Source organism: Tenrec ecaudatus, chromosome 8 (genome assembly GCF_050624435.1).
Source record: "Tenrec ecaudatus isolate mTenEca1 chromosome 8, mTenEca1.hap1, whole genome shotgun sequence".
Taxonomy (NCBI): Eukaryota; Metazoa; Chordata; class Mammalia; order Afrosoricida; family Tenrecidae; genus Tenrec; species Tenrec ecaudatus.
In genome coordinates, this window is record NC_134537.1 from 53106728 (window position 1) to 53123209 (window position 16482).

At 40.1% G+C, this 16482-nt stretch overlaps 1 protein-coding gene across 2 annotated transcripts in view; it reads right to left on the reverse strand.

The window, feature by feature from the left end:
• Nucleotides 1-16482, reverse strand: part of EIPR1 (EARP complex and GARP complex interacting protein 1) — a 241402-nt gene that overhangs the window by 173883 nt on the left and 51037 nt on the right. For both annotated transcript variants that reach the window (XM_075555673.1, XM_075555672.1), the window contains one exon: nt 14322-14454. In XM_075555673.1, coding sequence (XP_075411788.1) covers nt 14322-14454 — 133 coding nt within the window. The remainder of the gene's footprint in view (nt 1-14321; nt 14455-16482) is intronic.

A 16482-nucleotide genomic window follows, 5' to 3' on the forward strand; every position in this document is an offset into this window, starting at 1 on the left:
ACAAACCCCCAATGAAATGATTTAAAAATATATAAGAAGAATTTAAGATGTTATTTTTTATCTCAGTACAGTCCATTATCAAGATACCCCCTTGACCACATCTTACCAGTAATTTCAGGAGCCCTGGTGGTACAGTGTCTAAATCGATAGAAACCAAAAGACTAACATTTTGAACCCACCAGATTTTCCACATAAGAAGATGTGCCAATTTGCTTCCATAAAGACTTCAGCATTGGAAACCAGATATAGTAGTTCTACTCTGTCTTCTAGGATAGCTATGCATTGGAATCAACTCAAAGGCAATAGGTTTGGTCTATCAGCAATTTGCCATCGTGTCATTTCCTATTAAGATTTCTGCTTTTACCCAATGAATTTGTACTATATTATTAATATATCATCTTCTCGAGACACATTTCCTCCTCTTATTTTTGTAGTAATGTATTTTGTTGTAAATTTTTAAAAAAAGAAAGTGGGCATTCGAAACATTTATTTGTCTTAACCCATCTAGGAAAAAATCCCGAGAGTTCAATATACATACATCTCCTCCGCCCGCTGCTAACCTGACTCTGAGAACATATTCTCAGTCATCGCAGTTAATAGCTAAGAAACCAACTGGCAGTTCAAAGTCCCAATAAATCGGCCACCTTTTGGGCCTGTCACTTGTTCCTTACATGAGTAGAGAATTATCTAGAATAGAAGGGTGTCCAGTTTGATCAGAAAAGAGTTATAATAGATTACTTTAACCTGGTGCAAATTTTCTATCACTTTCTAATAGACTGTGATGAGAACAAAACACTAAGGAGTTTTGTACTTGGGAGTTGTAGGAACTGAAGTTATGTGAGAGAAATTTGAAATTGCTTATATTTCCCATCCTCTTGAGTGGTGAGACAAAATATATCCAAGGAGGTTTTCACATGTCCCTTAAGAAAAACTTTCAGTGAATAAAATGTCCATTTTTATTTACAAAGTCATTGTGATAAGTATTCCTTGGCATGTGGGCACACATACAAAAACACACATGCACATGTAAGAATTGTATCATATTGCTGATTTCTAATTTCTATAGATTTTGCATATCTCAATAAATGATATGTTAAATATTATTGTCTACAATAAATATGAATACCAAGATTTCTAAAAAGGACTGACCTTCCCAAAATGCATGCCATTACTAGACAAATAGTATTTTTATAATTGTAAAACACAATATTTGAGTTCAACACTACTCTTACAGCACCCCTAGAGCTCACAGCTCTCAAAAAGACCAACTTGAGACAACCGGGAAGATGGTGACTGAGTAACACATACCAGAAGGACTTTGCAGAAGTCAGCACAGGAGAGTTACTAAGAGGGAAATTCCACACTGCCGGGTCACAGGAGGAGCATCATAAAGACAAGTAGGCACAGATCCACTAGGTTTGGGGAAGGTTGGGCGATTTTAGTTTACCACAGTGGAGGATGGCCATGGTTTGACCTTAACCCTGCCACTGTCCTGGCCAGAGCCAGGATCTTGCTGCAGCCTCAGATCAGGGATTAAATCCCTCTAACCCCAGGGTCATAGATCAGACTCAGCTATATTGTTACTTTTGTTTCCCTCTCTTCTGTCTATCCCAACACACAGTCTCAGCAGACTGTTTTTTCTTTCATTTTTTATTTATATTTTATTTCTTGTTCTCTTCCCTTTATCTAACACACCACTGCTGACCTCCAGACCACTCCCCTTAGCCTAGGGCATTTGCGCCTGCCCTCTACCAAGCAGGAAGCACTCCAATCTCTGCAGCTTAACCCAAGGCTTGGGAAAACCCACTTACCCAAAACCCACCCACCCTCCACCAAAGGATATCCCAACCAACACCTTATAGAACAAATTCCGCCCACCCGCCCTTTGCAGACCTTAATACCTGGCTGAGGAAATCCCACCCACCTTCTTCTGGGGAAACCTTGCCTACTTGGATGGGGGAGCTCCTATCCATCCTCTATGATCCCACATGACCGGGGAACTTCCTTCGCATTTCCTAGTGCCTCACACTAGGCTAACACTCACCAACATTCCACGCTACTGTGGGAACCTTTGCCCAACCTCCATAGGGATATTCTTGACAAGCGCCATTCTGTCCAACATTCCCGGTGCTCTGCACCAAAGCGACAAACCCACCAGCCTTCTGTGGCATTCCCATGGCAGCGGACACCCCCGGCACATCCACTGCAGTGCCCCAAGCTACTGTGAGTCACACCATCACAGCTTATTGTGGGATTACCCAGTACAGCACCATCCGTGTGAGTCCATAACAACCCAACCAGTGTCCCCGGAGAGGATCATCAAACTTGTTGATTAGGGAAAGAATGAAGCCACAGGAAGATAAAGTGGTAGACTAATTCCATAGTGAAATTAGCTGCAGACAGTTCAAAGAATCATTCGCAGGAGACTCCCAGAGAGAGCCAGTGCTCTTCGAATCCGTGGAAAATGGCGCCTGGTTCCCCCCAAAACAACGCAATACAAACAGTAATCAGCCCCAACTACCTCAACGAAAAAACAGGAGAAACAAAAGGCAATGGCAGAAGATGCCCAGAACCTAACAACATGCATAGAAGAAGAAGATATCGATCTGCCACTGAAAGAAATTTTCAGAATGCTGTTTGGAGTCATAGAGGATATGAGGGAAACAATACAGAAAAAATGGTTGAAATGATAGAGGAGGTAAAGTCCACACACCAAAGGGAAATACAAGAGCTTAGGGATGAGATAACAAAAACCAATAGCAGACTCACAGACTTATCCAACCAACTGGAAGAGGCAGAGAACCACACCAGTGACCTAGAAGACAGCCGAGCACACTTTAACAAACACGAACAAAAACATAAAAAGATCATCAGAGAAACTCAGAGGGAAACAGAGACCCTAAGATAGCATTGGCTTAAGGATGGAAAGAAGTTAAAATAATACACACACACACACATGCACAACACACTAATAAGAAAAGGGGGTAGGAAAACACCCAACAGAAAAGATATAAGATGAAATCACAGAGTCCACAGATAGAGATAATAACCCTGAATATCAATGGACTGAACTCATGCATTACTGAAGCTAGCACACCGACTTAGAAAACACAACCCATCAATCTGCTGCCTCTGAAGACACATCTCAAGATTACACACAAAATGGGCTGAGAAACAAGGGCTGGAGAAAGGCATAGCACGCAAACAACAGTTCAAAAAAAGCAGGGGTTGCAATCCTAATGTCAGTTAAAATGGACCTCAAAGTACAAACCATAAAAAGAGATAAGGAAGGACACTATATAATGCTCAAGGGAATGGTAGACAAAGAACCACTAAGTATTTAAACATATATTCCCTGAACGAGAATACGTCAACCAAACGATTAAAGATTAAAAAAGAAATCACAGCCTCAACAATTATAGTAGGTGACTTCAATACACCGCTCTCTGGGAAAGATACAACACAGGGAAAGAAACTCAACAAGGAGGCTAGAGATCTAAACACTACAATTAGACGATTTCACCTGATATTTACAGAGCTTTCCATCCAAATACAATTAATTCACATTCTTTTCAAGTCTGCATAGCACATACTCTAAGAGAGAGCACATGCTGGGGTATAAGGCAAATCTACATAAATTTAAGCACACTAATATCATACAGATATTCCTCTCTGACCACTGAGCAATAGGACTGGAAATTAACAAAAAGAAGACAAAGAAAACAGGAGCAAACAATTGGATGATGAATAACTCTCTATTGCAAAAAAGGAGTGCGGCCCAGATCAGGGATAAAATTAGCAAATTTCTAGAAACCAATGAGAATGCGAAGACGACGTACCAAAACTTATGGAAGACAGCAAAGGCAGTTATCAGAGGAAGTTTCATAACAATACATGCACACGTGAAAAAGGAAGAGAGACTTATTATTGATATGCTGGCAAAAAATTTACAACTAGAGCAGAGTCAATAGGACAATCCTACTAATAGCAAAAGAAAAGAAATAATAAAAATCAGGGCTGATTCAGGAAAGGGAAAGAAAACTATGGGGGAAATTAATACTGCTGAAAGTTGGTTCTTTGAAAGAATACACAGAATCGACAGATTGGTGGCAAACCTAACCAAAGAAAGGAGGGAACAAATTTCAATAGGAAGAATGAGGGGTGAAAGAGGGACATTACAACAGATGCTAATGAAATCAAAAGGATAAATACACAGTACTATGAAGGACAGTCCTCCAATGAATTCAACAATTCCGAAGTCATGGACAAATACTTGGAAAAACAACCCTTCCGTAGACTATCCCCAGTAGACATCAAGAATCTCAACAGACCCACAGCAATCGAAGAAATAGACAAGGTTATCAAGGGATTACCAACAAAAAATCCCCTGGACCAGATGGCTTCACAGGTGAATTCTACCAAACATTCAGGAAGAACTGACACCAATCCTACACAAACTCTAAGAGAACACAGAAATAAACAGCAAACTCCCAAATTCCTTCTATGAACCTAGTGTATCTCTGACACCAAAACTAGACAGGGACTCCACAAGAATCAAGAACTACAAACCAGTATCCTTAATGAATATCGATGCAAAAATCCTTAACAAAATACTGGGCAGTAGAATACAAAAGTATATAAAACAAATAATTCACCATGACCAAGTGGGATTCATACCAGGAATGAAGGGATGGTTCAACATATGAAAGACCATTATAGGTTTAGTATTAAGGTACCAGATGGACATTGGGCCCCCACTCAAGTACTCCCTCAAAGCAAGAACACTTTGTTCTATTAAACTGGCATTCCATGATGCTTACCTTCCTGACAAGATCGCTGAAGATAAAGTGGGTACGTAAGCAAATGTAGTGAAGAAAGCTGATAGTGCCCAGCTATTACAAGATATATTGTCTGGGTTCTTAAAGTCTTGAAGGTAAACAAGCAGTATTCTAGCTCAGAAGCAACAAAGCCCACACGGAAGAAGCACACTTGCCTGTGTGATCACAAGGTGTCGAAGGGATCAGGTATGAGGCATCAAAGAAAAAAAAATCAAATCATTGAGAATGAGGGGCAGTGTGGAGTGGGGACCCAAAGCCCATCTGTAGACAACTGGACATCCTCTTACAGAAGGGTCACAGGGAAGAGACTAGCCAGTCAGGGTGCAGTGTAGCAACAATGAAGCATACAACTTTCCTCTAGTTCCTAAATGCCTCCTCTCCCGCCCCTTCCCGACCCCACTATCATGATCCCAATTCTACCTTACAAATCTGGCTAGAGCAGAGGTACAGATAGGTACCAGAAACTGGTACAGATAGGAACTGGCACAGATAGGAACCAGAAACACACAGAATTCAAGACTGATGATCCCTTCAGGACCAGTAGTGAGAGTGGCGATACTGGAGGCTGGAGGAAAGGTGGGGTAGATAGGGGGTACCAATTACAAGCATCTACATATACCTCCTCAGTGGGGGATGGACAACAGAAAAGTGGGTGAAGGGAGACATCGGACAGTGTTAAGACATGACAAAATAATAATTTATAAATTATCAAAGGTTCATGAGGGAGGGATGAATGGAAGAGGGGAAATGAGGAGCTGATATCAAGGACTCAAGAAGAAAACAAATGTTTTGAGAGTGATGATGGCAACAAATGTACAAATGTGCTTGACACAATGGATGGATGTATGGATTGTGAAATGAGTTGTAAGAGCTCCCAATGATATGATTTTTAAATAAAGAGCTGTAAGATCGCCCAATAATTTTTTTTAGAAAAACATATATGCACAAAATTCCAGGAGTTTAGACATAAAGCTATGGAACAAGCTTTTTTTTTATCCTAGAGCACATTTTTCTATGGTTCTTTTCTCCTTTTTTCTCAATAACATCTATAAGGAGGAATTTCAGTATACATTCAGGACACAGCAAATATCTTTGAAAGAGAACACTGTTTTGCTAGAAGTAGGTCACTATTAAAAAAGTCATGGGGCTGGGCATCGGCAAACTGCTCTCTGCCTTTTCCATCTACTGATCATACTTCCCATACTCTACTTACCCCTCTACCAACACCATCACCAGGATGTATGCCTAAAGGTATATCTTAGAGTCCCTCCGTCTCTAGACAAACAAATGTTTATCATTAATCAAAATATACAAACTAACTGAAACCAAAAGCAGTAAGAGGCTGCAAAAGAGAAGAAAACACATTTGCCGTCCACTAAAGAAAAACACAAGAACTTCTTTGGTTCCTGGGTTCCAGTCATATTTCAAGCTCAATAGCTTTCAAAGAACAGTTTCTTTGTAGTCTTTCCTTGAAACATACAACAATAAATAAGCACAACAGAACAATATATGTAGTATATACTGAAAGATGCATTCAACCAGCCCAGGAATTAACTGGTTAAAAGCATGACACAAGGAAAACATTATTGGAAGATAAGGAGGATCTAATGCAATTCTGGTCTTTACAAAATAATCTGTTATAATGAGGTGGCAACCTAAGCAATACATTTTAATCTAACTTTGTGATGCTTTTGGATTTAATTCCTATTTAATTTATTGTAGTATAGAAGTCTAGTGATTTATAGAAAAGCTAAGTGCAGAAAATAGAGCAAAAGTGGCTGTTTATAAAACATGTTGAATCTCTCCACTTTTGTGTGTATGTGTTAAATTATGCAAGGTGTGCTTATATCTTGTAACTTTAAGCTTTTCAGGAGGCGTCTGAAACAGAATATTTCAGTACCTATTCCCAGGAGAATGATTATCGCTATATATTATTTTATGTAGATTAGGTATGACACTATGAATAGCTTCTAAGGGTAAGCAGAAGTCAAGCAGATTGAAACTCCCATTTGATTATAGATGGGAGCAAGGGGGGTGGAAAAAGGTACAGGGGACACAGCATTTCACACGGGAAAGCACAACCATATTGGAATTAATTCTTTCCATTCTATCCATGGCAAAAAAGCATAGAACTCTCAGAGCTTTGACATGAAAGATATGAGACAATTTTGTCTTGCTTCCTAGAGAGGATGACAGATTAGAAAACTGTATAAGGGCCATGCTGCCTTCAAACACTGATGGGAAGTGTGAGTATTGGATCTCTGGAAGCTTCTGATTCTAAATGAAAAGATTTAGGGCAACTAAAGGGAAGCAGTCTACCTAAACCTATGAGCTATCAGAACAATGCTAAGTAATGCTTACTAATTATATTCATTTTCTCTTGCTGCTTAATATGTTACCACACAGCATTTTAAATGTCCATGTATAGCCTCTGGGAATGGAGGTCATTGAATTAGGGTGCTAGTGAAGAACACTGAAAGTACCATGGACTTCCAGAAGAACAAACAAACCTGTCTTTGAAAAAGTACAGCCAGAATACTGTTTTGGCATGAGGATGACAAGACTTCACCTCAAGTACTTTGGTTATGCGGTCACGGAAACTCAGACCCTGGAGATACAGACATTATGCTTGGCAAAATAGAGGTGCCACAAAAAAGAGGAAGGTTCTCCACAAGATGGAGGGACACCATGGTGGCAACAATGAGCTCCAACAGACAAACGATTGTGAGGATGACATGACTGGCGCGTGTCATTCTGTGTACACAGGGTCTCTATGAATTAAAAAGGCCCCATGGTCCCTCCCATAATCAACAAAACTGAGAATAGTCCCTAACAGACAGTCAATAAGTGGGGACTCAAGTCCTAGAACTACCAATAATTAACTCAACAAGCACACTTTTTAAAATTTAAAGTGCATTATTTACAACAATGTCCCAGAAATTATCAAATATATGCAAATTTAAGATATTTATTTAATATCTTAAAATCATTTCCCCAAAGTGATTATGCCTACTTAATCAACATAGATCAGCTTTCCTCTTTGTGAATACTGACTTTTAAGTCTCTGAAATTATCTAAATTCTGTCTAGTCAAGAAATTTGATTGTTTAAGCCTCTTGAGATCAGTTCACCTTCCAGAACTCTTAAAACAAGTGTTATTTGTGGCAGAATACCTAGGTCTGCTTTCTTAGTCCTGATACTAACAATTTAGAACAGGAAGTTCATTGTAGTTGTACAATTTAAACAGAACTAAGCTTTTCAACTAATAAGAAACAGAAAGTATTTTTCCACATGTTTTATGCCTAAAAAGACCACCACATGACCCTAAAACACCTGTATAGTTCAATGACAAACTCCAGGACTCTCAATTATAAAAAGCATTCTCATAGTCACCTGTAATTGAGGACTCGGGCAAACAGGCTTTGACCAAGTCTTCTCCCTATTCAATAAGCTTTACCCTGTGCAGCCCTTCTTCTATGAAGTTGTCCCTTTCTTATGGGCACACTTGGAGTAAGCAACAGTGACTGTTCAACATGAGAGCTCATCGGTGCTACAGCCACATGTGGAAGGTGTTGATAGTCATAGATAAAATGACTACATTGTATGACATGAGGCCAGCCAACTGATGAAAACTGGTAAAGTCAGGGGCCTGCCCCAATCCCAACTACGTGGACAGGCACCCCTTGCCGCAGAAGAATTCACTTCAGAGGACAGCACTGAAGCTACAGCTCAGGGAGAAGGACATATCTGATCAGAGCACACAGGAGCAAATGAAGGGGGAGGAAGAGAGAGTGGAACACATCCTGGACGACCAAGTCCTGAGAACAATATTCCCGCCCAGAGCAGCCAAAGCACAGAGAGGTACAAAGGGCCGGACACACTATGAGACACAACATCCCTCACTGACCCATAGTGCTACAGGGGACAACCCTGGAGACAGAGCGCGAGAATTGTGCCCAATATGATTCCACCACACTGAGGCCAAACACTAAGGGCATGCAACGTAACAGCAAGGGATACAGAGCAACGAAGTCCCCAGGGAAAATCAAAAATAGACTGTGGGGCTAGGGCATGGCACCCCATCAGACTAGACTGGAAAAAACACATATAGATCAACAAACAGACATTGAACTATTAACAGGCTTTTCTTTATTTTGTCTTGGGATTTGTTGTTTATGTTTTATTTTCCTTTGTTGCTTTGTTTTGCTCTGTTTCGTTTTTTTGGGCATATTATTATCTATGCAGGTCTATCTAGACATGCTAGGAGGGATAAACAATCTGGAGGAGAAAACAATGGGACCGGCATTTCTGGGGGGGACAAGGTAGATGGGGAGGAAAGGGAAAGGAAGTGGGCGTTAATAAACCCAGAGACAAGGGAACAACAAGTGATCCAAAATCTATGGGGAGTAGGGTGTAGGAGGCCTGGTAGGGCTTGATCAAGGGCAATGTAACTGAGAGGAATTACTGAAACCCAAATGAAGGCTGAACATGATAGTGGGACAAGAGGAAAGAACTAGAAGGCAAAGAGCATTTACAGAGGTCTAAAAACAGGCATGTACATATGTAAATATATTCACAGATGAAGATAGGTAAATAGATCGAGTTGCACATATTTATAGGTTTAGTATTAAAGGTAGCAGATGGACATTGGGCCTCCACTCAAGTACTCCTTCAATGCAAAAGCACTTTGTTCTATTAAACTGGCAGCTATTAAACTTGCTTCTGACTGTTGGACCAGGGTGCCAGCTGCCTTAGCCAGTTCCCTTCTTCAGCTGGCAAGGGTCACTTCCTGCAAGACATCCCTGAGGAGAAGCCACATGGACCTACCCTGATGCAGCCCTGGGTGCTGAAGCAGCTGTGTGGAGACCCCTGCTAGCACTGTGATGCTTATACACTCACTGACTTGGCTTTCCTCCTGAATCAGTATCATTGCATCTGTTTTGTAAGATGGAGGAGGACTTTATGGATTGGTGTCAGACATATGGGTTAATGTTGGACTTGTGGGCTTGGGCAGCACTGGGTTGGGATGTTTTCTTGACGTGCACTTATACTTTATATAAAACTCTCATACATATGAGTTTCTGTGGATTTGTTTCTCCGGAGTGCCCAGACTAACACAAATGGCTACTTTTTAAAGACAAGCTTTTAAGACCCCAGATACTATTCTTTCTGATAGCTGGGCACCATCTGCTTCCCTCGCCATACTGTGCTATAGGACCCATATCTTTAGTGGTTACTTCATAGGGCCAGGGATTGATCAGACCCATGTCATAAGAACTAATTTTTCTTAGACTAAGGCTATGATAATGCGCAAGTTTAAATTTCATTTATATATCTATGATTTATATATGTCCCTCGTTCACTTTAAAGACATCACTGGTACTTTGTTGAAGGACATTGTAAATCATCGCCATGGGGCATATGGTAGTTCTATGGATATCACCATTAGTAGAGAATGTAAAACACTGTTGAGAAAAAGAAAGTATACATGTATAGGCTAACTATGTTTCAGATGAAAATATATGGATTGTTGATTTGTACACATTATCAACCTGGTGATTGAACATTATCTGCACAATCAATGAGGAACAATCATAGGATTTTGGAATAAGACTGAAAAAAAACCAGCACAGCTGGTTAACACATTGATTGCAGCTTTGGGAGACCAGCTGAGTAAGAAAGGTATGCCTCTTAAAGCCATTAAATTCATAGTAGTCTTCTTAAGCACCTCATGAAACTAATACATAATTTAGAAGTTAGAATGAAGTGCTGTACTAACAAACCCCCAATATGTGGGAGCAACTTTGGAATTGGGCAATGGGTTGAAAGTGGAAAAATTTTAAAGATTTTCAGACCCCCAAAATTCTACTGCAGGAAGCAGAATGGTAAAACTACTCCACTTGCACCACACACTACATTTCATGAAAAAGGAAAGTGACTCACAGGGTGAAACTGAAAATCCAGAGTCCAGAAGTTTCAAGTCCAGCAATTTAAAAAGGATAAAGACAAGAACACTAGCTACGCTTTGCCTAACTGGATATCCGAAACTTTATTCACTCTATTTTCCAGCCCTTTGAACAAAAGTCTACAGTTGCCGTCCTATTCCTATCCTATCATGTATGTTATATACAACGAGGGCAGATACTTTGTCTCTTTAGTTTCACCGAAACAAATGGAGAAGTGTGGTCCAAGAGTCATACTTAACAAAATAAGCCCACAAGCCTCACATCTGGAAGAAGATAGATCTGACTTAGATGTTAGGTTTCAGACTTTGATCTAGTGCTATATTAGGGCAAATTCTCAAGCCAGAAGAGGAACATGAATCCTTGAGGCACAAAAGTGACTGATGCGTACTCACATTTTGTAGTTGCCCCATTATTCTCACTCCCTAGTTTTCCCTCCGGTTTCTAATCCTTATCCTTGAGTGCTAATACAACCTACAGAGTGCTTCCAACCAATAGAATGTGACAAAGGCAAGGCATAGCATACGTGTGATTGTGTGGCAAACAGGAGGGGTAAAGACATTTCAGACAGGGAGTTCAGGTCAGTTACTAAGAGTTCATAAAAAATTGGTCAAAATAGCAGCAGTGTAAGACAGGAAAATAATTTTTATAATTTATCAAGGGTTCACGAGGGTGGAAAGATGGGAGAGGGAAGAGGGAAAAAAGGAGGAGCTGATACCAAGGGCTCAAGAAGAAAGAAAATGCCTTGAAAATGATGATGGCAACATATGCACAAATGTACTTGATACAATTGATGTATGGTTTGTTTTAAGAGCTGTAAGAGCCCCCAATAAAACGGTTCTAAGACTTTTTGAAAGTCACTTTCTAAAGGATGAAAATCTTTATTTTCATATGCAGAATCGTGGTTATCTCCCACCAAAGAAGGCAGCCAACCTCTTAAAAGGGGGAAGAGGAAAAAAAATAGACTGGCCAAAGGCATGGGAAGCAGAAGTAACTACAATGCCACCATGCCAGGGAGGGGTTACTGATGGAACCGCAGCAACGTTAAGGAAACAGTAGATTGGCAAAATGAGAAAGAGTTCAAAACCTTAAATATCAGATAGCTGCCATTCCATTTGTATGAGAAACCTGTGGGTCTTTTTCAACCACCAAGGTTTTGCTAATAGTAAAATACTTCACCTTTAAAACCGCCCAGAGAATCTCAAATTTTACCCTTAGTTCTTGAGCAGAAGCGTACGAAATGTATAAAAACTATGTTACTATATCAAATATCTTGACAAGAAAAGTAGGGCTGAACAACCAAGTTCAATCAAGCCTTTTGGTGGTGACTTTTACTAGAGATAAAATAACAAAGAGGCAGTCTTTTTTTGAGAGCCTCCAATCTAACATTGATGACAAAAGAAAGAATAAAATTAGAGTGAATTCACTGAGATTTTATTCCCAATAAATGAAATGCAATTACAAATTAAAAGCCACAAACAAGAAATAAAGAAGATGGACTCTGGGAGTCTGTCATAAAATATTATTTTCCCCTGAGGAAGAGAGTTGTTTTTAAAAAGCAGATATAACCTTAAAGTAGAAACAAATGTACACAAAATTCTATGAAGCAGTGAGTCTAATCATAGAATTCTAGAAATGGAGCATCCTGGTGACCATACTGACAAAAAATAAATAAAAGAAGGTGATCCCTATATAACATTTTTGAAGCCAGAATATGAAATAAATATTTTTTAAATGAGTAACAGCTAAATATCTAAAATAAAAAAACTCTAGCATGGATGAATAAATGAAGGAATCATTTTTAGAATCTATACAACAAAGACTTATCTCGGCTTATAAAATGGAGTGCCAGAAATTGAAAACCAGGTTATTGACAATGAGAAAGAGAATTTAGAAAGAATCATGGTTGTTTGGTGTCAAAGATACGTGGTTCATCGCACATGAAAAGGGTCTCAGAGGTTAGGAAGCCAGAAACTAAGCCGGAAAAGTCTTCATTTAGGGAATATTAGTGCACAGCGTTTATTCACTGGCGGCACAGTGGATAACCACTCAGCTGCTAATGAAAAAGTCAGTGGTCTGCACCCATCAGCTGCTCTATACATAAAGACCTGATGATCTACATTGGTAAACATTACAGCCCTGGAAACTCTACAGCAGCGGTTCTCAACCTGAGGGTCGCGACCCCTCTGGGGGTAGAATGACCCCTTCACAGGGGTCACCCGATTCATAGCAGTAGTAAAATAATTTTATGGTTGAGGGTCCCCACAACTTGAGGAACTGTATTAAAGGGTCGTGGCATTATGAAGGTTGAGAACCAATGATCTACAGGGCAGTTCTACTTTCTCCTCTAATAAGAGCACTACGAGTCAGAATCAACTCATTGGAAAAGGGGAGTTTTGCTTTGAACATACAATTTCTATATATGCATGGTAGAGTTGTTATTAAAGAATATCTCAAAATAGCCAAGACTTTACGCTGATTTAGCTCAATGGTGAAGTACTTGACTGTTAACTGAAACATCAGCAGTTAAAACCTAGCCCAGTCAGCTCACTAAAGAAAAGACCAGGCAAAGTGCTCCCTTACAACGATAGGCTAGGATCCCTAAGGGGGCAGGTCAACTCTTTGCTATAGAATCATAGCTGACACCACCGTGTGATTAAACATGGGCAATGAGGAAGGGACAAGATTCACAGCAATTCTCTTAGCGCGCTATTAATGCGTTTAGTTAGTAGTTATCCTCAGCAGTGTTAGGTGCCGCCACGTCAGTTTCCGCTCACAGTGACCTGTGTACAACAGCACAAAACACTGCCTGGTCCGGCACTAGCCTCCAATAATTCCTAAGATTAAGCCCATTGCTTCAGATAGTTCTTCTAGCAATCCATGGTATATTCAATATGATCTAGATGTATCAATTCTTCTTCGGTCTTTGTCTAACTTTCACATGCAGATGATGGGATGTACAATACATAGTTTCGGTCAGGAGCACCTAGTCCTCAAGAAGAGACCTTTAGTTTTGAACATTTTTTCATACATTAGGACACCAATATCTCCCAGTTAAGAACTTCCATCACATTCTTCCATCAATCCCAAGAGATTAATGTTCTGGGAGCAACATGATTCCAGTTTTAAATTTTAGGATATTAGAGTTATAACTTCTGTACACATGTACCCACAATACCACAACTTCTGTTTACATGCTGTATGTTCTAATCATCAAATCTTATCATCTCTGGGGCTGCACTTTGGGTTACGAACCACAAGATTAGCAGTTCATAAGCACCAGGCGCTTCAAGGGAGAAAGATGGCCGCCTGCGCCTGTCAAGAGTCACTGTCTCGGAATCTCCCCAGGGCCCTTCTCTTCTGATCCATGGGGTCGCTCTGAGTTGTAACAGACTTGATGACAGTGAGTAGAGAAATCACCAGCAATATGAAACCACCCTTAGGTTCAACATGTGGTTGAAAAAACCAACAAAAAAACGCATTTCAAGTACAGTCAAATATCTAAGAAAAAACACACTTACTTTTACTATAACAGGTAGCTAGCACACCTTTATCTGCTGGACTGGCACTAATGTGCCAAATTTCACCCACTTGATGAAGGAGAACATTTTTATTTATAATGTTATTTTCATCATCAAAATCTATGATGTGGATCTGCAAAGACAATAAAACAACAAATCAGGACTTCAAACATTTTCCACAGTACCTTAATTAAGCATAATTGTTGGATCAAATGTGTGTTTTATGGCAGATGTGGGGTGGGGGGAGCAGCTGCTAGCACTGAGGAGTGGAGAGCCCCACTTGAAAGGCTAGAACAACAGAATTGTCTGTAAATGGATACACTAGATAGAGTAAGATGCAGCAAAATAAAATTAAGGGTTCCTGGGGAGAGGGTAGGAAAGGGAGGGGATACAGGGGAGCTGATATCAAGGAGCTCAAGAAAATGTTTTGAAGCAATTGTACAATACTGCCTGATGTGACTGAACTTTGGAAGGATCTCAACATGGATTACAGGCTGGAGAATCCCCTCGGAAGATGTCCAGGGATGTGACTAGCTCTGTTAGCAATGAGCATTGTCAAGTGGATGACGGCAGATGCAGTTACGCTAAGATGTAACACTTTATCATTTGATCTCCCTTTTGACTCATTTTTGATATTACTAAATCATTTTATTGAGGGCTCTTACAGCTCTTACAACAATCCATACATCAATTATATCAAACACATTTGTGCATATGTTGCCATCATTTTCAAAACATTCTCTTTCTGCTTGAGCCCTTGGTATCAGCTTCTCTTTTCTCCGCTCCCCACTCTCCCACCTTTGTGGGCCCCTGATAAATTATAAATTATTATTTAATATTACACTGTCTGGTGTCTCGCTTTGCCCACATTTCTGTTGTTCGTCCCCAAAGGGGGAGGGGGGATAACTATGTTGATATGTTGATCATTGTAGTCAGTTCCCTGTTTCTCCCCATACCTCCCCACTACCCTCATGGTACTGCTACTCCCATTACTGTTCCTGAGGGGTTTATCTGTCCAGGGCTCCGTGTGTCGAGAGCTCCTATCCAAACCAGTAGACATGCTCCAGTCTAGCCGGATTTGTAAAGTAGCACTGGAGTCAAAGAAACAAAGGATTGGGGTCATGAGGCTGGGAGGGACCCTTTTGACTCATTTTAAAGTTCTAGTTTCTAGTATTTTCTGCTTTCTTATTGGTTAAGGTTTTCTATGTCTTGTTTAGTCATTGTTGCTGGGATTTTGTGTGTTTCCAGTTTGCATTTTGTATTATTTGTTGTATATGAAATCCATGATAGGGCGATCTATAGAGATAATACTGGATTGTTAATTGTGTGGGGCCATGGCAGGGAGCCTGGGGGGGGGGGTGATTGAGTACTAACAACAATACATACAAGAACAAGAATAAAATGTTCTGAAAGTGAATGTGGTGATAATTGCACAAATCTTAATAAGATTGAATGATTAAATTTTATGATATGTGAAGCATATGCCAATAACATCTTTGAAAAAAGAATTATTCGGCACATTATTTCACTGCAGGGAAGAAAGAGAAGGTGACAGAGTACTACTGCCTGCGTAGGCCTGTGATTGACCTGGTTTTACCACAGTGGATACAACTCAAATCACATCTCAGAGTGATGGGAGTGGCAGCGTGAGGATGGACAGTGCAGCGTGAGGATGGACAGTGCAGCGTGAGGATGGACAGTGCAGCGTGAGGATGGACAGTGCAGCGTGAGGATGGACAGTGTAGCGTGAGGATGGACAGTGCAGCGTGAGGATGGACAGTGCAGCGTGAGGATGGACAGTACAGCGTGAGGATGGACAGTGCAGTGTGAGGATGGACAGTGCAGCGTGAGGATGGACAGTGTAGCGTGAGGATGGACAGTGCAGCGTGAGGATGGACAGTGTAACAGAACATTTCAAACTTATTTTTTAAAAGTCCAATAGCTGCCACCTCTTATAACAACATACTTTAATTATAGTAGCATTATATTTCAGCCACTAATTAAAAAGTTAAATATGCTATTTTCATGCTTCTCTGCAAAATCATTTTTAAAAGAATTAAGATGATCTTTACATTCAGGAGCTAATCAATACCCAAATCAATAAGAAAGCATAATTCTGTACTTAAAAATATATTTATACTAAGAATATGATCTCATGGAT